This window comes from Pneumocystis jirovecii (assembly GCF_001477535.1).
Source record: "Pneumocystis jirovecii RU7 chromosome Unknown supercont1.3, whole genome shotgun sequence".
NCBI lineage: Eukaryota > Fungi > Ascomycota > Pneumocystomycetes > Pneumocystales > Pneumocystaceae > Pneumocystis > Pneumocystis jirovecii.
The window spans coordinates 216,143-242,257 of record NW_017264777.1 but is presented as its reverse complement, the minus strand read 5'-3'; the positions used below and the strand labels follow the sequence as shown (position 1 = coordinate 242,257).

Below are 26,115 nucleotides of genomic sequence, written 5' to 3'. Positions count from 1 at the left end.
CTTTTTTATTTCAATTTTTAATTGTATTAATTGTTTATCATTATTAAAATATAAATATACATCATAAATACTTTTTTTAAAATATTATTTAAATTTTTGGTTTAATCTTTTTTATAAAATATTTTATGTATCAAATATGTTTAACAATTAAAAGTATTTTTGTTTTATGAGAATATTTTTAGATATTTAAAAAGTTAAAGATATCTAATATTATATAAAATGAATAATGAAAGTTATAGAAAGTTATTGAAATACAATAAATATTTAAAATATATATTGTGTAGTTATTGTATTTAATTTTTGATATTTTTAAATGTTTATATCTTGGTTTCTATATTTTTTACAAAAGGATGAAATATTTTTTAATTTTTTAAGTATTATAAGAAAAATTAATAAGATTATATTTCAAAACATTTTTGGATGATAAAATATTATGTACATATATATATAATAAACTTATTTTAAAATTATATATATGTATATATATTAACATTTATGTTAATATTTAATTAATATGCCTTTTTTTTTCTACTGAATTATTTATATATTGTCTGATGCTTCCCCATGGATCATTTTGAAAGTTTGGGTGTTGAAGTATTGCATTAAATCGTATTTCTTCTTGTTTTTGAGAATTTTTTATTTGTTTTTTTGAATTTTTTGGCTTTATATATTTCACTTCTTCAACAATATCTGGTAATGAATTAGATATTTCTTTAATACTTGATAAAAACTGTAATTTCTGTTTTTTATTGATTCTTTTATGGAAAGATGTACTTAATATTGGTTCTTTTTTAAACTCTATTTTTTTTATGTTAAAAGCATTTTAAAATAAATCGAATTATATTACTTTCCATCCATTTTTCATGTTTAGATTTACGTCTTTGGATTTTCGATATAGTTTTAGTTTTTTTTTTAAATATATTTTGAGATAAATTATTGGTAATTTCATTGGTATTGCTTTTATTTTCTATATTTTTCTTTAATTTTTGGTTAATTTTTTTTGAATATGGTTTATGTTTATTTGTTTTTGACTATTAAATATTAGTATATGATATTTTAATTCGTTTAATTTTTAACCATTTTAAGCGTTTAAATCTGATATTTTGAAAATATATTTTAAATACGCTTCAGTAGTTAAATTGACTTATTTCTAAATATATTTTTTTTACTATATAATTTTTTCTTTTGTTCTCAAATAAAATATCTTATGGAAAAGTTGATTGTAAGAAGGATTGGTTCTCAACTAACTTACGCTTTTGGGTTTCGATTATTTCCTACACGATTTAAATCATCTATAACAGATTCTAAACTAAATACTTCATCAAAAGATATACAGGATTTATCATGGAATGAGTATTTTTATATTGGTGTTTTTTAATGATTTTTTTTATTTAGATATTTTAGATTTTTATATTTACGTCGCCAAAATTTGCGATCTGGTTTAATCGCTTCTATTCCTTCATCTATTGTTGGACTTTCTTTGGGCTATTTTTACTTTGCTACAATACAAGTGGATCCTACACAAACAATATTTGGGATAGATCCTTTTGTAGTATATTTATTAGCTACCTTAGCTTGTGGAGGTGTTGGTTGGTTATTTGGCCGACCTATAGGTATCGGATTATGGAAAAGTTTTCATTCTAAGAGAAACAAATTGATTCAAGAAGTAATAATATTTTTCTTTTATCTTTTTGATAATTTTTTAGAAAGAGCGCGATTTTTTTCTACATATTCAAAAAAATAGAGTAGATCCAAGACATCAATCAATAAATAATCCTGTGCCTGACTATTATGGGGAAAAAATTGGCTCTCTATCTGTAAATTCTTTTATTATATTGTTAATATAAGCTTATTTTTATAGGATTATAGAAGATGGTTAAGAGATTGTAGAGCGTATAGGAAAAAAGCGTTAATTGAATAACTAGACTTATGTAGTAATAATATTTGCTTTTGTATATATCTATATTATTATATAATCTCTGAGTTAATATACTGGAAATTGGTTATTTACTACTGTACTCCATGATCTTAATCCCCCAATAACATCTTTAGCAGTCAAAATATTGAATTTTTCGTGAAGTAACTTTACTGCAAGTTGAGAATCATTTCCTGATCTACATATAACATATATCTGTTTACTTATATCGATAGGAAGATATGAAAGGTTATAAAAACTAGTTAATGGTATGTCTATTATATATAAGCAAAGAAGTTATTAATTGTCTATATTACTTATTGAAAATGGTAAAGAACATAGTTTAAATTGCATCTCATCCCTAACATCAATTAATATAATTTGCGATATTTCTTCAGACTGAAATATGGAATTTAGTTCCTAAAAACATTAGGATTTTAAAAATTAATTATAGGTCACTTTCTTGTACAGTAATCCTTTGCTCTCTTGATAGAATTTTTTCTTTACATAAAGTATTTAGATTGTAACAACTTCCTTCTTCAATTATACTTTTTGTAATCAAGGGTTTGTCTCCACAACTTGGACATAATATATTTCTTGGACGAAGTTTAATAGACCTAAATTGGGGAATTGAGAATGCTGAAAAAAATGTCATGTAAGATATGTAACTATTAGTTTCTGTATCATAATGAGATATTAGTTGAGGTGATAGTAAAATTTTTATTGCTTCTAATGCCTGTAATGCTCCCATTACCCCTACTACCATTCCTAATATTCCACTTCCTTCGCATGTTTGGCTTGCTTCTTTTGGTGATGGTGTAGGAAAAAGGCATCTGTAGCAACAATTTCCTCGAAATCCATAGACACAAAGCTGACCTTCTGTTTTTATAGCGCTTGCACTGACTAAAGGTTTTTTTAAAAGAACACATGTATCCGATATAAGATAGCGTATTGGTTGGTTATCTGTACAATCGAGAATGATATCATATGGTTGAATAATACTTATTGATGAAGAAGGTGAAATATGAGTAGAATGATTAACAAAATTGACTAAAGGATTTAAACTAAGATGTAAGTCTTACTATACATTGTATATGTAAATATTTATATACTCTTTTAAATATTTAATAGCAGAATTGACTTTTTTTTCTCCTAATTTAGATGATGTATGTAAAATTTGTCTATGAGAATTTGATATATCAACATAATCTCCATCAACTATTCCAATAGTTCCTTAATATTTAGTCATGTTTTTTAATGTTTATTAAAAAAATATATTTTACCAATTCCTGCTCCTGTTAAATAAGCTAAAGCAGGACACCCTAATCCACCTGCTCCTACAACTAATATTTTTGCTGTCTTTAGAATCTTCTGTCCTATAAAATAACACTAAATTTGGAGAAATGATATTTAAATATAATTTACCTTCTATTCCTATTTCTGGTAAAATTATTTGTCGCCCATACCTTGTAAATTCTTCAAGATATAATTCATTATATTTTTTATTACTTAAATAATACTTTGAAGACTTCTTTTTATTAGAAATAAAAAGTTTTAATTTGAATTTTTCTATTTTTTTTTTAAAATATGTTTTAAGATTCATTTTTTTTATCGCTAAAAATTAAAATTTAATGTAATTTAATATTAGGAAAATAAAATATAATATAATAAATAAAGAATCAATAAAGTTATTTGACGATTTTTTATGTTTTCTGATTATTTTTAGGTTAGTATTTATCTATATTATATTTTTGTTTATTTTAAGGGTTTTTAATTATTTAGTTTTTAAAAATTTAAATATTTAAGTTTTTGGAAAAAATATTTTTACTGGATTTTTATGTTGTATTTGGATGGTATTGTGTCAAGTATTAGAAAAATTCCTGGATATCCTGTTATTTCTCGCTATATAAAGTCTTCGTATCAAAATGATCCAGTTCGTTCTATAATTGAACTTCTTCTTATTTTTTTTATTATAAGGTATATTCTTTCAACCAAATATAGTCCGGAAAAGAATAATTATGTGAAGCTTTCAGAAAAGGTTGTTTGTTGTCACAATTTTTTTTTTTTTTGATTTTTTTAGGAAATTGATGATTTAGTAGACGAATGGGTTCCTGAAAATCTTGTTTCTGATTTAACTGAAGCTGAGAAATCTGAAATAGAGAAGATTCCTATTATAATTGGGTATGTTTTTTAGAATAGTGTAATTTATTTATATTTATAATATTTAATTATTTATTAGAAGTACTGGTTCTAAAGTTCGACTCACTTCATCCCCTACAAGAACAATAATAAATCTTTCGTCATATAATTTTTTGAATTTTATCTCCTCTGAGTTGTTACAAAAAAAGGCAATTGAAGCGTTGCGAAAATATGGTGTTGGTGCATGTGGTCCACCTGGATTTTATGGAACTCAAGGTTAGAATTTTAAAAAAAGTCCTTTTTTGCTGAATTATTTTTAATTTTAAGAGTATGCCTAACTTATTTAGATGTACATATGGTTTTGGAACAAATGGTTGCAAATTTTCTTGGAACTGAATCTGCAATCCTTTATTCTCAAACATATTCTACTATTTCTTCTGTTATACCTGCATTTTCAAAACGCGGTGATATTCTAGTTGTGTAATTTTCTAATTATTGTTTATATTGTTTTACATTTAATAGTGATCGTGGAGTAAATTTTGCAATTCAAAAAGGGATTCAAATATCTCGTTCTACCATACGATGGTTTGATCATAATGATATTTCTTCTCTCGAAGATGTTTTAGAAAATATTCGTATTGATCAAATGGTCTCACATAAGCCTCTTTCACGAAGATTTATTATTGTAGAGGGATTAAGTGAAACTTTTGGAGATATTTGTAATTTGGCAAAAATAGTAAAATATAGAATTATATTGATGAGCAGTTTCTGAATTTAAATTAGATTGAACTCAAGAAAAAGTATAAATATCGATTAATACTTGATGAGTCATGGTCATTTGGTACATTGGGAAGATGTGGACGTGGAGTGACTGAGTATTATGGATGCGACCCTCAGGATGTTGATATTTTAGTTGGATCTTTGAGTACTTGTCTCTGTAGTGGAGGTGGGTTTTGTGCAGGTACCTCAGAGATTGTAGAACACCAGGTATGTTTTTATTTCTTTAATTATGTTTGTCTTCGTTTTAACTTTTTGTTTATTTGTTAAAATTTTAATAATGTTTGTAGAGGATAACTGGGGCTTCTTATGTTTTTTCTGCTGCATTGCCTGCGTCTCTTGCTGTAATTGCTTCACAAGCAATACTTATGCTTCAACAACCGTCTTCTTCTGATTATTTTACTGCTTTAAGAAAGAATTCTAATATATTTCGTTCGATAATTGAAATGAATGAATTTATAGATATAAGTAGTCATAAAGATAGTCCTATTGTCATTTTTCGTATAAAAAAAGAGTTTTTAGAGAAATATGGTTGGTCCTTTGAGGAAACAGAGGGGGTTTTGCAAGAAATTGTAGATGAAGTAAAAGATTCTTTTAAAAGATGTTTTATTCAAAGACTAAAAATATAATAGTGTCTTAATAATGGTATACTTATTATGCGTGTTAGAAAAATTAATTCTCAAGAGATTTGGGAATTCGGTCCAAGTATTCGTATTTGTATAAATATTGGTTTGTCGAAAAAAGAGACTGAAAAATCTGCTATAATTGTAAAATCTGCGATTAGTAAAGTTTTAAAATTAAGAAGATAATTTATATTTTTAATTTATGTTTGTATAATTATTGAAATAGCTTTTGATGTTTATTTATAATGTTTTTGTTGATATTTATAGTAAATATTAATTAAATTATGATTGTTGTTTTTTGTTTAAAATATTTATATTTGGATTTAGAAATATTTATATGGTTAGTTAGGAATTTATATTGATTTTTGGTATTTTTAAAAAAAAAGACATGAAAATATTGGGTTATTGATATTGATTTTTATATAGTTAGTAACTTAGTAAAAGTCTTATTGCAGTATTAATATTTATAAATGTTTGTATTTATCGCGTTTAATTTAAAATTATAAAGATGTGGATGAGTTATTGTTATAGAAAATATAAAATATTTTATTATATTATAAATATATGTATTTATTAGCAATAGTATATTGTAAAATTATTTTATATAAACATAGATGTTTTATTAAAGTATATTAAAATATTTAAAGCTTTTGGTTTTATTGAATTATTGATATTAAAAATTTTATGACTATATGAAATTAAGAATTTGTTTTGAAATACGTTTAATAAAAAATATAGTGATTATTTTTAAATACTGGTTTTAAATACGTAGAACCCGCAATAAGAATTATAGATTTAAATATTTATGTTCTAATTTTTTTTAATTTTAAAATTTTTTGAAATGGTTAAATATATTTTTCGAATATTTTTAAAAATTAGACATTTGAAACTTAATATTTAATTGAAAAATAATATTTAAATTGTCTTATAAAATAATATTGTTTAATGGATGCTTCAAAATCGATTTCTTTACAGCTTCTTAGTCAATTTTATCGATATGTTTTATCACTGCGTCATGTTTTAAGATATCGTTTTAAAAATTGTGATGAAGAATGGTTAAAAAGAATTGAAAATTTACCTGTTTTATCTTCTCTTTTAGATGATTGTATTGTTTGCTTTAATGATAAATGTAAAATGTCACCTCTTAAATCTAATATTACTACAATAGTATCATCTCAAACAGAAGTATTTTTGAAAATAACTGTCTTTTTATACTTATTAGTCGTTTAGGTTGTTAATTCTGTTATTCGAAGGATTTTTATAAGGTCTCGAGGGAGGCCTACTAATATTATTTCCCAGGGCTATAGAAGAGTTTGTTTTTTATAGTTTTTTTTTTATTTAATTAAATAAGGGTAATGATACTATACAAACTGCTACTGCTGGTGCATTTGGAGATGCTATTGTAAATTATTTTCCAAATAATCATGTTACATTTCTTAGATCTGATAATTGGGAAACACTTTTGCAATTGTAAAGTTATGTGGATGTTATGTGTTAATTTTAAAAATTTAAGTGTTGGTGATAGATTTATGGTTGATCTTTTGCTTGAAACAAGTATGTTTATGGCATTACCTCAAGATAATTATTTTCAGTTCTGTGGTGAGTTATTTTTTTTAGATTTTATTTTATTTTTTTTAATATTTAAGGAATTCCATTATATGAAGTTAGTCCTCTTATAAGTCTTAAAAGAAAATGTTTTTTGTTAAAAAATTGTGCTAAAAGACTCAAGTATGTTTATTAAATATAATTATTTTTGATTTTTGATGTTTTATAGAACTACTTGTTTTTCTGTGTTATATGATAATTCTAGTGAATTTTCTAAAATACGTAAATTTGATGATATGGAATTACCAGACATTGTATCAAGTGATGATTCTTGGCCTAATATGTAAGAAATTAACTACGCATTATTTAAAATATAAACTCTTTTTATTAACAGGCGCTCGTGTAATGACGTTATGATAATACGTTCTAAAATATTTTATGCTCGACCTGCGTATAATTCGCATAACAAAATTCTATTTGGGCTTTATCGTATTCGTATTAATAAGTTTTTGTTATTTTTTTGAGAAATTAATTGGATTCAGATCCATTGAGTCGTTTCAATGATTCAACTAATTTATCACATTCTATTTCTCTTTTAGTTGATATTTTTCCGCGGCAATTTCATTTACATAATGTTTTTACGTCTATTGTTGATCGAAAAGATACTGTTCAATTCTTAAAAGATTATACAGTAAAAGTTTGTAGTTCATTTCATGCTGGAAATAGAAGAATTTCGGTTCCAAAAAGGTTAAGGAAGTTTTTGAAGATTCTTCCAGTTTTGCAAAGGAGACATAAATTATGTTTTTATAAAATTATGTTAGATTATTATTGTCCTATTAAAGTTATTGGGTTATTTTTAGAGAAATTTTTTAATATTTATAGAAATATTATTTTGATATAAATCCCTCTGATATGAATCAAACTTATATTGATCGACATCATGGTACTTAAAAGTTATACCAGTTTTTTATTTGTTCTGATTTTAGAGTTATTAGATAATTATTTAAATACAAGGAATATGCAAGTGGATATTGATTTTATTGCAATGACAACTCCTTATTCTCATGTTTTTTTTTTATATATTTGTACTTTTCTTAATATTTTTAGGTATCGTGTTTTTTAAGGGCTATAATGAAAAAGATAATTCCAAGGGGGTTTTATGGTTCTGATTCAAATTTTGAGAATATTCTTGACAGTTATATTTCTGTGTTAAATATTAATGTTTTGGAATGATTTATATAGGTATAAATACGTTTGTTCGTATGAGAAGATTTGAATCTATTTCTCTTCATAGTTTAATGCATTCTTTGAAAGTATATGTTAATATGTTTTTTTTTTTTTGCTAATTTTTAAAAGGTTAAAACTGTTTCTTGGCTTGAAAGTGATAGTAATCATCGTATGTCTTTATGGGATTTTCAGAAAAGAGTTAGTATATTTTCAGAACTTGTATACTGGACATTCGATTCTTTATTGATTCCTTTAATTCGCTCACATTTCTATGTTACTGAAAGTAGTGTTTATAGAAATAAAGTTTTATACTTTAGACATGATGTATGGAAAAGTTTGTCAGAACCTCAAATATCTCGCATTAAATCTTTAATGTTTGGTGATTCGTTTATGGTAATAATTGTTATTATTTATTCTAATTATTTGATTTCTTACATAATTTTAAGGTGAATTTAAAAGAAATTAGTAGCAATTTTTATTTAGGATATTCTTATATACGACTTCTTCCGAAGGAAATTGGTGTAAGACCTATAATAAATTTAAGAAAGAAGCAAATTAGAGTAGTATGTTTTTGTTTGAGTCTTAATCTCTGTAGTTATAGCTGTTCTAGGAAAGATTAGATTTTGGAAATAAACGTTATAAAAAAATCATTTCTATGCCTAGTATTAATTCTATGTTAAATACTGTATTTTATGTATTGATGTTTGAAAGAGTAAAGATTCTGAAGTTTAGTTGTTACTAAGTGTTATTAGGAAAGAAGCTTTGATTGTTTAGGATCGTCTTTATTTTCTATTAATGATATTTATAAAAGTATTAAGATGTTTAAAAAGTATATCAATAGCAATCATTTGCAGAAGTATAAGCATAATAACTTATTGTCAATATGTTAATAAATCGTAGAAAAAAACTTTATTTTGCAAAAGTTGATGTTAAAAATTGTTTTGATACTATTGATCAAGATAAAGTTCTAGAATTAGTAATTAAAACTTTACAAGAAGATGAATATATTTTGAGAAGATTTGTTTTAGTTACACAGAATCTTGGAAAATTTAGTAAAAGATTTATTGCTAAAGCAGGTTCTTCTGGTAGTATAATGTTGATATTGTAGATTTTTTTTAATGTTTTCAGATGACTTGTGTTATTTTAAAAAATTTGCGGATGATATTAGTCATTTGTATCGTCATTCTGTTATTGTTGATAAGGTTGTTCATTCTTTTAAAGATAAGGATGATATAATTAAACTTTTATATAAACATGTTAAAGGGAATTTGGTTAAGGTTGAAAATTTATTTCTTTTTTTTTTAATAACTATTTTAGATAGGAAAAAAATTTTATAAACAATTAAAAGGTATTCCTCAGGGGTCGATTTTGTCTACAATACTTTGTGCATATTTTTATGGAAATTTAGAGAAAAAATATTTAAAGTTTATTCAACAACCAAATACTGTATTTAGTTTTTTATTTCATATATATATTTAATGGCTGTAGATTTTATTAAGGCTTGTTGACGATTTTCTTTTAATAACTTTAGATAAAACTATTGCAAAGAAATTTTTGGAGTGTATGCATAAAGGTGATCTTAAGATTTTTTTTTTTTTTTTTAAAAAAAAATAGGATATCCTGAATATAATTGTTATGTTAATCCTGATAAAAGTCTTGTAAATTTCGAAGCAAATGTAGATGGTTTTAAAGTAAATCGTTTGTTAGGACGTCGTGAATTCCCATATTGTGGGAATTTAATAAATATGGTTACTCTTGATGTTAAAAAAGATTATTCTAGGTTATCTGGAAAAGGCATGCTATCACTGTTGTTTTTATATTACTAATAATTTGTTTTTAGATATTGATCATACATTAACGGTAGAATATTCTCATACTCCTGGAAATTCTATATTAATTAAGTCGTTTCAGTAAGTAATGTTGTTGATTATTATTTAACTAATTAAGGTTGAAGATTGTTGAAATTAAGTGCTCATCCGTTATTTATGGATACTGATTTTAATTCTTATTATACTGTTTTATTAAATATATATAGTTCATTTATTTTTTGTGCTATGAAAATGCATAGATATATGAAAGTAATGAAAGGACAAAGGCCAAATCAAAATAAAATATTAAGTTTTTTTTTTATTTTTTTTAGTTATTTTATTAATCAATATAGCGTTCATTGAAGAATGTTTAAATTTCATGTTGTCATATCTTAAAAGTAGAGAGTTAACTACTTTGCAAGTTAGATGTTCTGTAAATTTTGGCCATGTAAGATGGTGAGTGCATTATTATAGTAAAAATATGTTTTAAAAATAAAGGCTTGCATTTCATGCTTTTTGGAAAATATTTCGGAAAAAACAGACTCTTTATCCTAATGTTTTGTTTAAATTAAATTTGTATTTAAGTTGCGCAAAAAAGTGTCGTGATTTAAAAGTGCTTTCTAAGATTATTTCTCCTCAAAATTTAGAATCTTTTGAAGCATTTGTATATTAAATCATATATTATTGGATTTTATTTTAAATTGAGTATTTGTAATTTGATATACACATATATATTAGTTTTAGTTATTTTTATTAAATATTTATTTTTATAATTCTTTTTTTATAAATTTTGAGATTTTGGATTTATTTTTTTATTGTATTTTGTATTTCACTTGCAAAAATTATATATAGATTAAATTTTACTTGTTTAGCTTTTGAATTAGTTTTGTAATATTTGATGTTAAATAATTCTTGGAATTAAAGAATTGTATTATGTTTTTACAAAAAGATCATGTTCGATTAAATATGTTATAATTATTTTAAAGTTAATGTAGTTTTGATTTTATAGTTTATTTATATCTTATTAAAAAGTTTTAATATTCGTAAACATTTATTTGGTTATATTTTTAAAAAAAAAAAACAAGTTTTTATATAATTAAATATAATACATGTGGTGATGTATTACAGCTGATAAACTTGAAAATGATAATGGACAAATCTGAATTTTCTGATAAAGATCTTTTCCAAAATAATAGATTTTTAAATCAATCAAATGATGGTATTTTCAGTAATAATTTAAAGTATTTATAAATTAATTATGTGTAGATGATATCGGTCCTGTTCCCATAGTTGCACAGACGTCTTTAGGGAAAAAGAGAAAAGGTTATTAAATGTTTAATTGTCTATATAATATTAAATAGAAAATAGTTATGGTTTATGAAGAAAAGTATTTATCAGCATTACCAGAAAATAAAAAGTATACGAAATCATTTATGCATAGAGATAATATATTTTCTGTTTGTGTCTCTTCTAGATATGATTTTATAATTACTACGTCAATAGACGGTTATCTTAAATTTTGGAAAAAACAGGCCTCTGGAATAGAATTTGTAAAGCATTATAAAGCACATCTTGGTTCCATTGTTTCTACATCACTTTCTAGTGACGGTTCTTTATTTTCAAGTGTTAGTTCTGACAAATCTTTAAAAATATTTGATGTTGTAAATTTTGGTATTTTTATTTGCTATATTTTTAAAGTTAATGTTTTAAAGATATGATTAATGAACTTAGTTTAGGATACAGTCCATTAGCATTGTGTTGGGTATATTCTAAAGTTCATGCTATTGCATTTTTAGCAGTGTGATTAAATTTATTGATTATAATTTTTTTTATTTATATTTTTTTAGATCAGATGCTTCTTCTCCTACTATTAATGTATATGATGGAAGAGGGAGCTCTGAGTGCATCTATGTTATAAGAAACCTTCATACTAGGCCTGTCAGTATTATATCTTTTAATCCTATATATAATTGTGTTATAAGTGCTGATGAAAGCGGAACAATTGAATATTGGGAACCGGATAGTCAATATAAGAAACCAAGGGATGTATTTCAGTTCAAAAGTGATACTGATTTATATGAATTTAAAAAGGTGTTTATGTGTATATTTACATGTAATGTATTTTTGATATTATTAGTCAAAATCGATACCTACTTCTATTACTATATCGCCTGACGGTAAAAAGTTTTCTACTATTTCATTTCCAGATCAACAAATAAGGATATTTGTTTTTAAAACTGGTAAAATGATAAGGAAGTATGATGAAAGTTTGAATATGTTTAATAAATTGCAACAGGTAAAATAAATATTATTATATATATTTTTGACTTTTTAGTCTGATAAAAATATACATAAACTAGATGATATGGAATTTGGACGGCGTATTGCTATAGAAAGAGAATTAATAAATGACAAATTTTATAAACTTACTTTAAATACAATTTTTGATGAATCTGGAAGTTTTATTATTTATCCTACATTATTGGGTATAAAATGTCTGTATTTTATATGTTTTATGTTTTTTTTTTGATATTTTAGTTGTAAATATATATACGAATTGTTGCGTACGTTTGATTGGAAAAGATGAGTCATTAAGATTCATTAATCTTTCTTTATATCAGGGTACACCTAAAAAAACAAAAAGGACTACACTTGCTATGATTGCATCTGAGAATCCGTTAGTGACTGAGTCTAAAAATATAGATCCTATTTTATTTTGTTCTGCTTATAAAAAATCTCGTTTTTATATGTTTATGAAATTTTCTGAAAGGTATAAAAATGAATCAATGTATGATATACTTATTTTTTTAAATAGTGATTCAACAATTGATAGAGATGTTTTTAATGAGAAGCCTATTCAAGAAAACAATTTAGATGTAGAAACGTGCTTGTTAACTTCTACTGGAACATCTGCTGTTATACATACTACTCTTGGTGATATATGTATTAGATTATTTCCTGAAATAGCACCTAAAGCTGTAGAAAATTTTGTTACACATTCTAAAAATGGTTATTATGATAATACTATATTTCACCGTATAATTAAAAAGTTTATGATACAGGTAAATGTTTTTGTTTTTTATATAGTTATTTTAATAATAATAGTGTGGTGATCCTTTGGGTGATGGGACTGGTGGTGAGAGTATTTGGGGTGTAGAATTTGAAGATGAAATATCATCTGAATTAAAACATGATCATCCATACACTGTATTTTTTTGGAATTTTATGATTTCTTATATTTAAAAATTTTTAGGTGTCTATGGCAAATGCTGGTCCAAATACGAATGGTTCTCAATTTTTTATTACTACTGAACGTACTCCATGGCTTGACTCAAAACATACAATATTCGGGAGAGCATATTCTGGATTAGATGTTGTTCATGCTATTGAGTCTATTAAGGTTGATAGGCATAATAGGCCTACTCCTATTGATATCGCTCCTAGAATTCTTAATATAACTGTACTATGAAATTTATTTAAAAATATCTTATGTTAATTATTGTGATATATATATTTTTAATATTTTGTTCTTGTAAAATAATAAGTTATTTACATTTCATTGTTAATTGTAATATATTTGATTATTTGAATTTTTTTATGTATTTTAATTTTATACGTTGTTGATAATATAGTAATTTATGTCTATTGTGTGAAAATGTACTTTTGTATTTTTAAGTTTTCTCATAATTGTTTTTGGATTTAAATCTGATTTTTTTGAAAATTTCAATAATTATGAAATTTTGATTTAAATTCTTGTTTTTTAATATTGATCTTTATGTAAGAACAATTGTATTAAGATATACTATTTGTTTATTGTTTTTGTATAAAATTAATAATTAATAAAATTAATAATGAATACTTATGGATTTTATGTGTTTTTTTAGATTATTATTATTTTGGTTATTTCAAATATTAAGAGTAATCGTGATTTTTAGATGCTCATTAAATTTAAACGAATTTATAAAGACTCTAATAAATAATGAGTCTTAGACATGCATTACCAACGATTAATATAAATGTTGATTATCTTAAGATAAAGGGTATTTATGGTTTCTACTTTTATTTTTTAATTATTAAATTATAAGAACGAATTCAGGATTTTTTACTGAATTTTATTCCTAAACCTTACAATATTAAAAATGATGTTCAAGATATCTCTGAAATGAAGTTATGTGAATTTTATTCTGAAGATACTGTGCCTAAATATATGAAAGAATTGGTATAATGTTTTATTTAATAATATTATATATAATATCATTTAGCAAGCAATTGCGAATAGGGTTAAAGATAGTATTACAATTGATTTAAAGGACCTTGAAACTGTAAGATTTCATCAATAGTTTGTGTGTTTATTAATTATTTTTTATTCAGTATGATCCTGCTAATAAAGATCTTGTTAATAATATTATGAATAATACAAAACGATATAATGATATATTTTCTAGAGTTATAGATACTATTATGCCTGATTCTACTGTTGATATTTCTTATACTGATGATGTTATGGATATCATAATGCATCAGCGAATGCAGCGTAATGAAATTGATCAAAATAATGGTTTAGAAAATATCTTTCCTCTTCAGTTAACTAGAAGGTTTAATCTATATTTTAAACCAATTGATATATATGAAAAAGGACATATAAAGGTATATACTGTGAGAGAACTTAAAAGTTTTCATTTGGGACATTTGGTCACTGTACGGGGAATAATTATAAGAGTTTCTGATGTTAAACCTTCTTTGCAGATAAATGCATATACTTGTGATCACTGTGGTTACGAGATTTTTCAAGAAATTAAAGCCAAACAATTTATTCCTATTATAGAATGTATAAGTGATGAATGTAGAAAAAATAATTCGAAAGGACAGCTTTTTATGTCTAGTAGAGCATCAAAATTTATACCATTTCAGGAAGCTAGAATACAAGAATTGACAAGTCAAGTATCAGTAGGTCATATTCCAAGAACTTTGGTTATACATTTATATGGGTCTATTACTAGAAGTATGAATCCGGGTGATATTTTAGATGTTTCTGGTATATTTTTGCCTACTCCCTTTGTTGGATTTAAGGCAATTCGTGCTGGTTTGCTTACTGATACTTATCTTGAATGTCAGTATGTTAATAAATTAAAAAAGCAATATGATATTATAGAAAATACACCTGAAATGATAAAACAGATCGAAAAACTTAGTGTTTCTAGTAATGTTTATGAACAACTTTCTAAAAGTATTGCTCCTGAGATTTATGGACATGATGATGTTAAAAAAGCACTTCTTTTATTGTTAGTTGGAGGTGTTACTAAAGAGATGCATGATGGGATGAAGATTCGAGGTGATATTAATATATGTCTTATGGGCGACCCGGGTGTTGCAAAGTCTCAGCTTTTGAAATATATCTCAAAAGTTGCGCCAAGGGGTATATATACTACTGGGCGTGGTTCTTCTGGTGTAGGTCTAACTGCTACTGTAATGCGAGATCCTGTTACTGATGAAATGGTTTTGGAAGGAGGTGCTCTTGTTTTAGCTGATAATGGTATATGTTGTATTGACGAATTTGATAAAATGGATGAATTTAATCGAACAGCAATTCATGAAGTTATGGAGCAACAGACTATATCTATTAGTAAGGCTGGAATCGTTACTACACTTAATGCTAGAACATCTATTTTAGCAGCAGCTAATCCTTTATATGGAAGATATAATCCTAGAGTTACTCCTGCTGATAATATTAATTTGCCTGCTGCTTTACTTTCTAGATTTGATATTTTGTTTCTTATTTTGGATACTCCTACTAAAGATGAAGATGAAAGGTTAGCTCGACATGTTTCTTTTGTTCATATGAATAGTCGTCATCCTGATATGAATTTTGAGCCATTAGATCCGGTAATGATACGTAGTTATATATCTCAGGCACGACTTAAAAGACCTGTAATATCTAAATCTGTATCGGATTATATTGTAGGTTCTTATGTTCAAATGCGTCAAAGGCAGAAAAAAGATAATGTGATGAAGTATTATTTTTGTATATTTGGTAATTGTGTTAATATGTATAAGACAGTTTACTTATATAACTCCACGAACTTTATTAGGAATTTTGCGTATGTCACAGGCGAGTATTTGTATATCCAATAGATTATGCTCATTACTTCTAAGGCTTTATCACGAATAAGGTTTAGTGATGTTGTTGAAATTGCAGATGTAGACGAAGCTCTTAGATTAATAGAAGTATCGAAATTGTCATTATATGAAAAACATGATTTTGATTCCGATATTACTTTTTCTTCTAAAATTTACAAGATTATTCGAGATTTGGCTTACGGTGATGGTGAAAAGTTTATAGACGAATGGAATATGAGAATTATTAGAGAAAGGGTTTTAGCTAAAGGGTTTACTGATGATCAACTTGTTGAATGTATAAAAGAATATCAAGATTTAGGTGTATGGCAGCTAATATTAGATGGAAGTAAATTGAAATTTATTATTGGATATAATGAAAATGATACTGAAATACATAGTATGATGGATATTAATTAATTAGTTTAAAGTTATGAATCATTATGAATAATGTTAATTTTTGTAAAAAAATTTATTATTTTGTTAATATTTTTATAAATTGAATTTTCTTTAAAAATTGTGTTATTAAAAATTTGTTTTATATATTAATTATAATATTAATTATAATATTAATTATATATATTAACTATAAAATAATATATAAATAATATATATAATATATATTTTTATTATAAAAATACGTAATGAAACAAAATATTATTTAAAAATATTATTTAAAATAATAATGATAGTAATTTGAATATGTATTTAATATTTAAAAAAAGATATACTAACATATACTAACTTATATAATTATTTTTTTTATTTTTATATTACTAATTTTTGAATATCGTTTTATATTTTAATTGATAAGTGTATCTCAATATTGTATAAAATAGTAATAATAAATAATAAAATCTACAAAATATTGTTTATAGTTATAGTAATTGAATATTATAATGATATAAAATATTTAAATAGATGGATTAAATGTGTTCATATATATAATTTATATATAATTTGAGTATATATTTACATATATATTTTTTGCTAATTTTACTAATAAAATGTACAAATATGGAAATTTTATATGTATACTATGCAAATTACGTAAATCACTTATATAATTATATGTTGTTATTAATTGTACATATGTACATACCAAATATCGTTAAAAGTTATTAAAATACATTAAAATACATTAAACTCTATATTATAATATAAAATATATTATATGACTTAATATATAATAATTTTAATAATTTAGATATATTATAATTGATTATATACTACATAATTATAAATAAAATCATATTAGATATTAATTTTACAATTTATTAACGCAAAACATATAGATTTATAGATTTATATATATAAATTGATTAAAAAATACAATTTATAATTAAATGTTTAATATATATATATTTATATGTTTATATTTATCAATGTATTATATTTAGATTTTAGTATCTATTTTTAGACACTTATATTTTTAATATTTTAAAAAAAAAAAACAAAAATATTACTATAGATGTTACTTCTTAGATTTAATAATTTATAACATATATATTAAAAACATAGACATTTTTGTAAATTTTTATAATATATATATCATGCATCTTAGATATAAAATATATAACATATTTAATGACATTAATATTATAGATAAAATGTATAGCATTATTATATGTATAGTATTATTATACTAAATAAATTAATATCATAAATTAGAATCCATATGAAAAAAAATTCAAATAATATTTTAGAACAATTAATAAAAAGTATTTGAATTTTAAGGTTATAATATATAATTAATTATAAATGGTATAATCTAAATATACATATCCGAAAAGTATAAAATGATAAAAAATCATGAATTAAAAATTAAGTTTAAATAAACATATAACTAAAATGTAAATACAATAAAGTTATCATAATATATTGTGGTAATATATTAAACATATATAAATTACCAAACTATTTTACAATGATAATGTTTCCAGAATATAAAACAAATTAAAAACAACCTACAAACACAAAACATCAGTCGTTTTAACTATTGCTATCTACAAAGACAACATGGAATAGAAAGTCTTTTTATATTATTTTCACAAAAATAATATACTAGACATAGTAATTATCAATATTAACCAGAAACCAGCAATTTTATTTATAGAACCAACATCAACAACACCTTTACCATCCGAGCCAGAAGGTTCAGTTACAAAAGGCTTATGAGAATCTGTTAACGTTTCACAACCATCACATTCACATCGTTCATTAGCGAAACATTCTCCACACATTTCATCTTCAGAACAATCTTCACAATCATCACAATCAGGTTCAAGAGGAGGCTCAGGACCAAGAGAAGGTTCAGGCTCAGGCTCTGGTTCTACAGTAGGTGGATTATCACTAGGTGTAGGACCAGGTGTAGCTGCACCATCATCATAGAGATATTTATAACAGTCATCATCATCACTAGGTAGAACAGAAAAATATTGACTTTCAGCATAAACATTATATGGATTCTGACCAGTAAGCATAACCTATAAAATTAGAAACATAAAAACATCACCCTAGTTTACCGAATAATCAGAACTTTTCATAATTAAGAAACTATATACAGACTAAAAGCACTTACCCAGGAAGCATATTTGAAGGAAGGTGAACACTACTTTTACCGGACTTATAACTAATATCTTGACCTAACAAAGTATAAAGTGGAGGATTTATATTTCGTTTAACAAGAAACAGATTAACAGTATCAATACCAGGCCTAATTTAAATTACAAAATGCGTCATTAGCTGATATATAATATTCATACAATTTATATTCCCATTGAACTAATTGGAAACCAGATTTCCATTTATCACCTTTTTTCGGAGACAAAACTTTACTAGCTTTCAAGACAGTTATTTCAAGCTTATTAGATGCAAAAAACAAATACGCACCATTTACCAATGCAACTATAGAAAATATAAGTGAAATAAATAAATATTTCATTATAGAATAAATATATTTTGTTAATGTTCAAAATTTTGAACTTCCGGAAGGTGTCCCTTTTTTTCAACTTAAAGATTTTTATGATTTGATTCTGTGATATATACATCAAGATCATTATTTGCATTTCAAGTGAATTTGTAGTCTATTTCCGTATATATTATTTTTTATTTTATCCAAATTTAGTTTAGTCTCTAGTTTACGCAAACGAACTAATATTTATTAAATTATCCAATGTTCCGAAATATTATAAAATATATAAAATTAAAATATAATTTATATTATTTATGCATAAAAATATATAAATTATAAAAGATGTAAAATAAGGTTCCAAAAAGTTGCTAAAAGTGTATTTTATAATATATATTAATATATATTTTTAAAAAAAAACATATATTAAATTATTTTTTTTATCGCAATTAAAATGTAAGTCAAAAATATAGATAAATACATCTGATACATATAATAGTAGCTAGGGGCTAGTTATAGAAAATTAAAACAATGTGTTCGTATAATCAAAAATAACTAATTCAAAACATATCTAACATGTAATGAAGTAATATAAATATAAACAAATATTTTTTAAAAGATAACTAAAGAAAATTTGAGAATATGTAATAATGATAAGAATTTCAACCAAATAATTGTAAAAAATATTGTTAATTCAGGTGAACTTATATGAATTATATTTTTTTTAACCACTAAAATAATTATAATAAATCATAACATATTGAAAAAAAATTACACATGGATTTTACTATAAAATAAATATTAGCATAACAAACAGTTGTTATTTATATTATATATTAATAAAAATTGTTACATCTTAGTATATGTTTAATCAAAATTACATATATATTTCAATTTATAATCAAAATAAAAACAATTATTATATAAAATATAAAAAAAATATGTATTTTTAAATGTAACAATATTATTATAAATAATAATTTTTTTCAGATATAATAATAATTACACGAACGTTAATTTAAGATGTTATTATTCACTTATTAATAAACTATATAAAAATTAGTATTAATATAATATTTAATATAATATTTATTTTCATATATCCAAAATCAATATTTTATCATAAATTTAATGGTTTATTTCATAATTTTATATTATTTATTTAAAATATATCTAAATAAAATTACATAAATAGTCTAAAAATGAAAAAATCAATTTTTCTATAACATTTTTTAAATCATTTTATTTTACAAAGTTCTAAAAAATTACAAACTATTTTTTATAATAATTTATATATTAATAATATTTATACTAAAAAATAAACAAAAACATTATAAAAAAATATCAATTATAAATTATAATAAAATCAAAAAAATTACATAAAAATATTAGAATCAAAATTATACATTATTCGAACAATATTAAAAACAAAAAAATATTTTTAGAAATCAGTTAAAATAATTCAGTTAATAACGAGAATACCAATAATTCCAAAATTAAAGATAACTACAATATTTAAATATTTAAAGTAAAGTATTTAACATGTATATATATATTTTAAAAAACATAATAGAATAAATAAGGAATCAAATTAATTAAAAAAGTGACAGATAAAACATTTAAAAAAAACACTTAATTAGTATACAGTTCCAAATATACCATCTTTATCTAATTATATCTCTAAATCAAATATTATTTTAACATATAATTTCTCTTCAACAGTTTATCACTTTAATCAACAAAAAAAATAAAACTTCATATATCTTAAAAAATTAAAAAACCATCATAAAAACCAAAAAATTTTGCATATATAAAGTCAAAGAATTATAAAATTCAAAAAAAAAGTAAATTTAATATTAAAAACCCTACTGTTTATTTACGTCTAACATTCATCTTTAAGACTAATCAATTATTAACATATGCATATTCTAAAAAAACTCTTTCAACCATATTAATTTTTTCAAAAAAATAAATATCAACACTAATATCATACTCTTAAAAACATGAAATTATCAGAAAAACAATATGATATCGATTCATCAAAAATCAACAATGCTAACAATATAATAGATATAATTACTGACAAAAAGATATTCAAAAACCAAAACGAGAAAATAAAAAAGAAAATCCAATATCAACCATCTGTATCCCTTTTACCCATTACTATTGATTCTTTATCAATAGATACAAAACATATTCATGATGCTTTTGATACAAAAATTGAAAAAAATGAAATAAAAATGATATTTAAAAAAAAAAACATAATAACGGAACTTATAATGACAGAAGAAAGTTATAGAGATGACCTCTTTGTTATAGAAAAGGTCTGTAGAATTCTTAGTATATTGTCCGATATTTATATTAAAAAAAAGATATATAAAAAAAAAGCATTAGAGTATTCCATATTGTCTCCTCAAGATATAAAAATAGTTTTTTGTAACATTTACGACATATGGCAATTTACTGATAAATTTAGTAAACTCTTAAGAGCTGCAGGAAGACATATCTTAGAAATTAACTTAGAGTCAGATATAAATATAGATACAGTGGAAACATTATATAGTAAATTATCTAACACATGGATTGGTAAAGCTTTTAGTGAAATGGTAAATCCATGTTTAACTATTAAAATTACTAATCAATAAATAGATTCCACAAATCGAAAAAATTTATTCAATATATTGTATAAACCATAGTGCAAGTTCAGAAAAACTTCAAGAACTAGAACAAAATACTAATATTCAAAAATGGCTTTGGGTAATTTAATATTAATTTTTAATAATTAAATCATGTTTTACTTCTAGGAATGCAAAGAAATTAGTAAAAAACAAACAAATGCATGGGATTTAGCGAGTCTTTTAATAAAACCTGTTCAGAGAATTCTTAAGTATCCACTACTTCTAATAGTATAGCACATATTTTTTTTTAAATATTAATTAAAACTAGCAAATTTTAAATACAACATCAGCAAATCATCCTGATATTATATTATTAAATCACGCCAATAAAGAAATAACTCTTGTGATAGATAGAATAAATGAAATAAAAAGATGTAAAGATATGGTAAAACAAGTAATTTCTGGAAAATCAGATAATGATGTTGATTATTAAATAATTCAAGAAAAAAACTAAAATACATAGATATGCCATATAATAACCAAAGGCATTTCTCGAAGAACCAAAAAAGTAATTAGAAACAAAGCACATAAAAATGCTGGAGTTAACATATAATTAGCTTAAACAAACTGTTGGATTAACTGAAAATTATCATGATATCTTTTATGAAACATTATTTCAAAATTTCCAACAACAACAGATTCAAATTCTAACATTTAAAAAAAAAATCAAAAATTGGCTACGAGAAGTAACGAACTATCATTCCCAACAAAATAATCTTGTTTTTTCATATAATCTTTGTATAGCATGTGAAAGATCATCATATAATGAAACACATACAAAATGGAAAGAATATAAAATAATTATTAACGAAGCATGTAAAGATGGACTTAATGAATTGGTAAACAGATAACTGTTCACAATAACTATTTTAACCCATATTAGGAAAGAAATATAACATATTTCGTGTTTAAACCACTAAAACTACTAAAAAACTTATATAAAATTCCTAATTGTATAATAAAAAAAAGAAATACTAAAATACTAGATTATATTCATGTGAAAGCTCAAAGAGAAAAAGGAATATTACCAAGTAATATGCTAGTTCAATCGGCAGAAATATATAATGTTATCAATACACAATTAAAAAAGGAATTGCCTGAATTTTTATACTATACATCTGAATTATTTAGCGAAATAATCATCAGATTCTCGTATTGTCAACAACAATGGTATAAATTCTGGATGTTAAAGCTCACGAAATGTTTACCAGATCATTATGATCCATCAATTAATTTCAATGATTTTCCTAATAGTTTTATGAAAAAAAAGTTAGCTATCGACGCACAATATTCCAAATTCAATATCTTAAAAACATCACGGATTGCATGTTCTCTTTCTTCAAATATATCTAACTTGCAAAATATTAACTTATCGTCTTTAAAAGGAAAAGCCATTATCATTTCAAGAAAATATGTCAAATATTAATCTAAAAATAAGAATGAATAAACAATAAATTTTTGGTCTCGAATAAAAAAGTTATACTAAAACTATACACAATACATCATACAACCAAAATATTACAAATATCATAATCACTACGGTCTTTTATTAATAATGTTTAATAACCCAAAACAATTTCTAAAAATTAACTAAATGCAACTACGTTTTCATTTAAATATTTTCGTTTTAGCAATACAATATTTCTAATAAATTCCAAAGTTACATTTTCTTTTAAAATAAATATAATTAAATTGTTTCTTCCAGATAATAAACAATATTTTCAAAATTTTACATTTCTACGTTACAAAAAATATTAGTTTTATATCCAAAACCAATTTCATACTTATAAATATCATGACATTCTATTTAATTTCAAACAATAAACTGTAAAAACTAAAATATCAAAGCATTTCTTAAATATAGTATAGAAACAATACTATGAAAACATAATTATGAGATAAAATCCAAAAATCATAACTTAAGTTACAAATCTTAGACCAACCATTCAACATTTTTTTAGTAAAAATATAATTTTTTTTTAATAAAAATATAAAAAATTAAAATTATTATATTTTTTAATTATTTTCATGTTGTTTTTACACAGTTCCAAAATACTTCACGCGGATTATTACCACTAAGTAGCATTTTTTCTTTTACAAATTCTTTTGAAACATTATCAATATTTTTTCCTATAATATTTGACATAAAATAATATCTAATTATATTTTCACTTTCAACAGGAGTGTAGTTCCCAACTACATAATATTCAACACCATTAACAGCCCATAGAACTCGTTTATCAACGTTTTCATAACTCTTAGGTTCTAAAAATCCTAAAGAAATTTCTAGCATTCTATCAGATTTACTAAATATCTTAGAAGCACATGATATTATAGCACCTCGATCCTTTACAATATTAGTACATATTTTATGCATTAAAGTTTTTGTACGAAGAAAAATTCTCCATTAAGATAAGTAAAAAATGTCCTTATAAGAGCTAATTCATAAGGATGAATAGTTTTATATTCACTAGACATATATTGAGATGGCGAACATACAACAGATATATTATCAAAAGTAAATAAAACTGGAGGACAATTTCCAATATTAAGTTCTTTTAGAAATATTTCCAAAATTTCATGAGATATTGATGAATTCAAAACACCTATTTCAAGAAATTTAAATAAAGAAGTAAATTTAGATATAACACAATTTCCAATATAATATTCTCTTGACAAGAAAATCTTTTAAAATTAAAATCTAAACAATAAAAAAAGAAATATTTTACTTGATTTAAAATATCAAAATTAGCCTTAGAAAATTTCTCTAATAAAGATGAGGTATATTCTGGTTGTCTCCATAAACCTGTTTCTTTATGATAAAAAAACGGAGTCGTATTATTAACAATATCAAGACCTAATATAATTATTTTATATTTTAATATCCAATATTACCTCTAGGAATTGCTAAAACAATCCAACCTTTCTGAAATGCCCAACATTGTGCCTGCAATAAACAAAAACTTTTACCAGTACCTTGATCTCCTATAAGAACTATTCTTCTATTTTTACTTGAAACATTATCATCTAAAAGCTTTTGACTAATATAAATAGAACATTCTCTTAAAACGATAACAGGATCATTAGAAAAATCAATTTTATGTTCAAACCGAAATGCATCAAGATTTTTCATTTTCTGTAGAATATTCAATGGAAAATTAAATAATCTCCCACATAATTTAATATTATTAGCATCAAAAATATTTAAATTCTGAATTCCAATATTATACGATTCTTTTTTATAAGACAATAACAATTTAGATTCTAACGGTGACAAAATACGAGGAGAATCATTTAACTTAATATTTGTTTTGACATTATTTTTATCAAAACTTTGTTTTTTTTTTTTCGGAACAAAACCTTTAAAATAAGAAAAAACATTAATTCTAAATTTTTCATTACCTTTTCTTTTATACTTATCTTTCCCAATATTAACTATTGTATTGGTATGAATATATCTAAAAAACGTTTTTTGTGAATGTTTAAAAATACAATTATAAAACTGAAAACCCATTTTCAAAAAAACTATAATAACATAAAACATTCAAACATATCTCGAAAATATTATTTCTAATAATTATTAAAAAAAGATAAACAAATTTCAAAATTCATTGAGGTATCGATCAATTAAAAAAATATTTTCTAAATCAAAAAATAAACCAAAACATGGAACTTAGGTAAGGTTTTATTAACAATAATTATATTTTTCTAAATAAAAAGTTCTACTATAAATAAAAAATCTATTCCTTTAAAACTTGACCTTGGAAATTTATGTGCTTTTAACTTTAATCCTCTTGATATATGTTCTTTAGAAAATAATAAAGAAGAATACATTATGTCACTTTCAAAAACTAACATAGAAATTCTTGTAAACAAAATTTTTTCATTATCAAAAATTACTACACTCGATGGATTTTTTATTGAATTACCTGAACCAATCACAACATTACCTAGAGAAAAATCAGTATTTTCTTTATCTAATATGATTTATAGCTAATAATATACCAGATACAAAAATCAAAACCTGAAACGAAATGGAAAAAATTTGCTAGAATTAAAAGAATTAAACCTAAAAATAAAATAGATGGAAAATTAATATACGATGAAAATGAAAAAAAATGGGTACCCAAATGGGGTTATAAAGGGAAAAACAAAAATACAGAGAATCAATGGCTTATTGAAATTAATAGTCACGAGGATTTAAATACGAAAAACTTGGTAAAATCAATAAAAAAAAAGCATGAACAAAAAAAAAAGCCATAATTATTCAAACCAAGATGAAAATAAATATTAAAAAATTAAAAAAAAAAACAAAATTAAATTTATTATTTTAAATCAGACTTAAACACAACTTTCAATCATAAATTTATAATACTAC

General features: G+C 23.3%; 11 protein-coding genes across 11 annotated transcripts; 7 read left to right on the top strand and 4 right to left on the bottom strand.

Annotated features, from left to right (window-relative positions):
* Positions 1-505: 505 nt before the first annotated feature.
* Positions 506-1,080, bottom strand: T551_00726 (uncharacterized protein; the record flags this gene model as incomplete). The annotated part of the gene is made up of 3 exons (XM_018372990.1): positions 506-798; positions 848-1,031; positions 1,078-1,080. The coding sequence occupies 3 exons, from the start codon at positions 1,078-1,080 to the stop codon at positions 506-508; spliced, it is 480 nt and encodes a 159-aa protein (XP_018230736.1).
* A 127-nt stretch (positions 1,081-1,207) lies between these two features.
* T551_00725 (uncharacterized protein) lies at positions 1,208-1,921 on the top strand (the record flags this gene model as incomplete). Its single annotated transcript, XM_018372989.1, has 4 exons — positions 1,208-1,353; positions 1,405-1,666; positions 1,707-1,817; positions 1,862-1,921. 4 exons carry the CDS (start codon positions 1,208-1,210, stop codon positions 1,919-1,921), a joined length of 579 nt encoding a protein of 192 aa, XP_018230735.1.
* A 63-nt stretch (positions 1,922-1,984) lies between these two features.
* T551_00724 (uncharacterized protein) lies at positions 1,985-3,518 on the bottom strand (the record flags this gene model as incomplete). The annotated part of the gene is made up of 6 exons (XM_018372988.1): positions 1,985-2,190; positions 2,233-2,335; positions 2,385-2,979; positions 3,028-3,148; positions 3,199-3,291; positions 3,341-3,518. 6 exons carry the CDS (start codon positions 3,516-3,518, stop codon positions 1,985-1,987), a joined length of 1,296 nt encoding a protein of 431 aa, XP_018230734.1.
* A 234-nt stretch (positions 3,519-3,752) lies between these two features.
* On the top strand, positions 3,753-5,640 carry T551_00723 (serine C-palmitoyltransferase LCB1; the record flags this gene model as incomplete). The annotated part of the gene is made up of 8 exons (XM_018372987.1): positions 3,753-3,953; positions 3,996-4,096; positions 4,155-4,330; positions 4,402-4,534; positions 4,577-4,790; positions 4,838-5,041; positions 5,122-5,412; positions 5,464-5,640. The coding sequence occupies 8 exons, from the start codon at positions 3,753-3,755 to the stop codon at positions 5,638-5,640; spliced, it is 1,497 nt and encodes a 498-aa protein (XP_018230733.1).
* A 759-nt stretch (positions 5,641-6,399) lies between these two features.
* T551_00722 (telomerase reverse transcriptase) lies at positions 6,400-10,707 on the top strand (the record flags this gene model as incomplete). Its single annotated transcript, XM_018372986.1, has 25 exons — positions 6,400-6,639; positions 6,685-6,765; positions 6,806-6,924; positions 6,968-7,053; positions 7,101-7,182; positions 7,229-7,342; positions 7,394-7,494; positions 7,542-7,840; positions 7,882-7,942; positions 7,986-8,065; positions 8,107-8,194; positions 8,242-8,312; positions 8,356-8,619; positions 8,673-8,793; positions 8,847-8,938; positions 8,979-9,082; positions 9,127-9,311; positions 9,355-9,503; positions 9,544-9,672; positions 9,715-9,799; positions 9,841-9,986; positions 10,021-10,136; positions 10,181-10,344; positions 10,388-10,490; positions 10,533-10,707. 25 exons carry the CDS (start codon positions 6,400-6,402, stop codon positions 10,705-10,707), a joined length of 3,255 nt encoding a protein of 1,084 aa, XP_018230732.1.
* Positions 10,708-11,183: 476 nt separating this feature from the next.
* Positions 11,184-13,503, top strand: T551_00721 (uncharacterized protein; the record flags this gene model as incomplete). The annotated part of the gene is made up of 11 exons (XM_018372985.1): positions 11,184-11,253; positions 11,301-11,357; positions 11,403-11,705; positions 11,747-11,834; positions 11,882-12,125; positions 12,172-12,330; positions 12,370-12,529; positions 12,573-12,804; positions 12,850-13,096; positions 13,140-13,241; positions 13,288-13,503. The coding sequence occupies 11 exons, from the start codon at positions 11,184-11,186 to the stop codon at positions 13,501-13,503; spliced, it is 1,878 nt and encodes a 625-aa protein (XP_018230731.1).
* A 510-nt stretch (positions 13,504-14,013) lies between these two features.
* Positions 14,014-16,568, top strand: T551_00720 (DNA replication licensing factor MCM7; the record flags this gene model as incomplete). Its single annotated transcript, XM_018372984.1, has 6 exons — positions 14,014-14,074; positions 14,120-14,253; positions 14,297-14,356; positions 14,406-16,045; positions 16,089-16,136; positions 16,205-16,568. The coding sequence occupies 6 exons, from the start codon at positions 14,014-14,016 to the stop codon at positions 16,566-16,568; spliced, it is 2,307 nt and encodes a 768-aa protein (XP_018230730.1).
* A 1,628-nt stretch (positions 16,569-18,196) lies between these two features.
* T551_00719 (uncharacterized protein) lies at positions 18,197-19,092 on the bottom strand (the record flags this gene model as incomplete). Its single annotated transcript, XM_018372983.1, has 4 exons — positions 18,197-18,634; positions 18,674-18,686; positions 18,730-18,864; positions 18,914-19,092. 4 exons carry the CDS (start codon positions 19,090-19,092, stop codon positions 18,197-18,199), a joined length of 765 nt encoding a protein of 254 aa, XP_018230729.1.
* Positions 19,093-21,062: 1,970 nt separating this feature from the next.
* Positions 21,063-23,163, top strand: T551_00718 (uncharacterized protein; the record flags this gene model as incomplete). Its single annotated transcript, XM_018372982.1, has 8 exons — positions 21,063-21,383; positions 21,432-21,665; positions 21,709-21,816; positions 21,864-21,965; positions 22,006-22,158; positions 22,201-22,245; positions 22,295-22,576; positions 22,621-23,163. The coding sequence occupies 8 exons, from the start codon at positions 21,063-21,065 to the stop codon at positions 23,161-23,163; spliced, it is 1,788 nt and encodes a 595-aa protein (XP_018230728.1).
* Positions 23,164-23,763: 600 nt separating this feature from the next.
* T551_00717 (uncharacterized protein) lies at positions 23,764-25,251 on the bottom strand (the record flags this gene model as incomplete). The annotated part of the gene is made up of 5 exons (XM_018372981.1): positions 23,764-24,084; positions 24,129-24,422; positions 24,467-24,594; positions 24,633-25,097; positions 25,140-25,251. 5 exons carry the CDS (start codon positions 25,249-25,251, stop codon positions 23,764-23,766), a joined length of 1,320 nt encoding a protein of 439 aa, XP_018230727.1.
* Positions 25,252-25,403: 152 nt separating this feature from the next.
* T551_00716 (uncharacterized protein) lies at positions 25,404-26,000 on the top strand (the record flags this gene model as incomplete). Its single annotated transcript, XM_018372980.1, has 3 exons — positions 25,404-25,414; positions 25,458-25,701; positions 25,746-26,000. The coding sequence occupies 3 exons, from the start codon at positions 25,404-25,406 to the stop codon at positions 25,998-26,000; spliced, it is 510 nt and encodes a 169-aa protein (XP_018230726.1).
* Between the last annotated feature and the right edge of the window lie 115 nt (positions 26,001-26,115).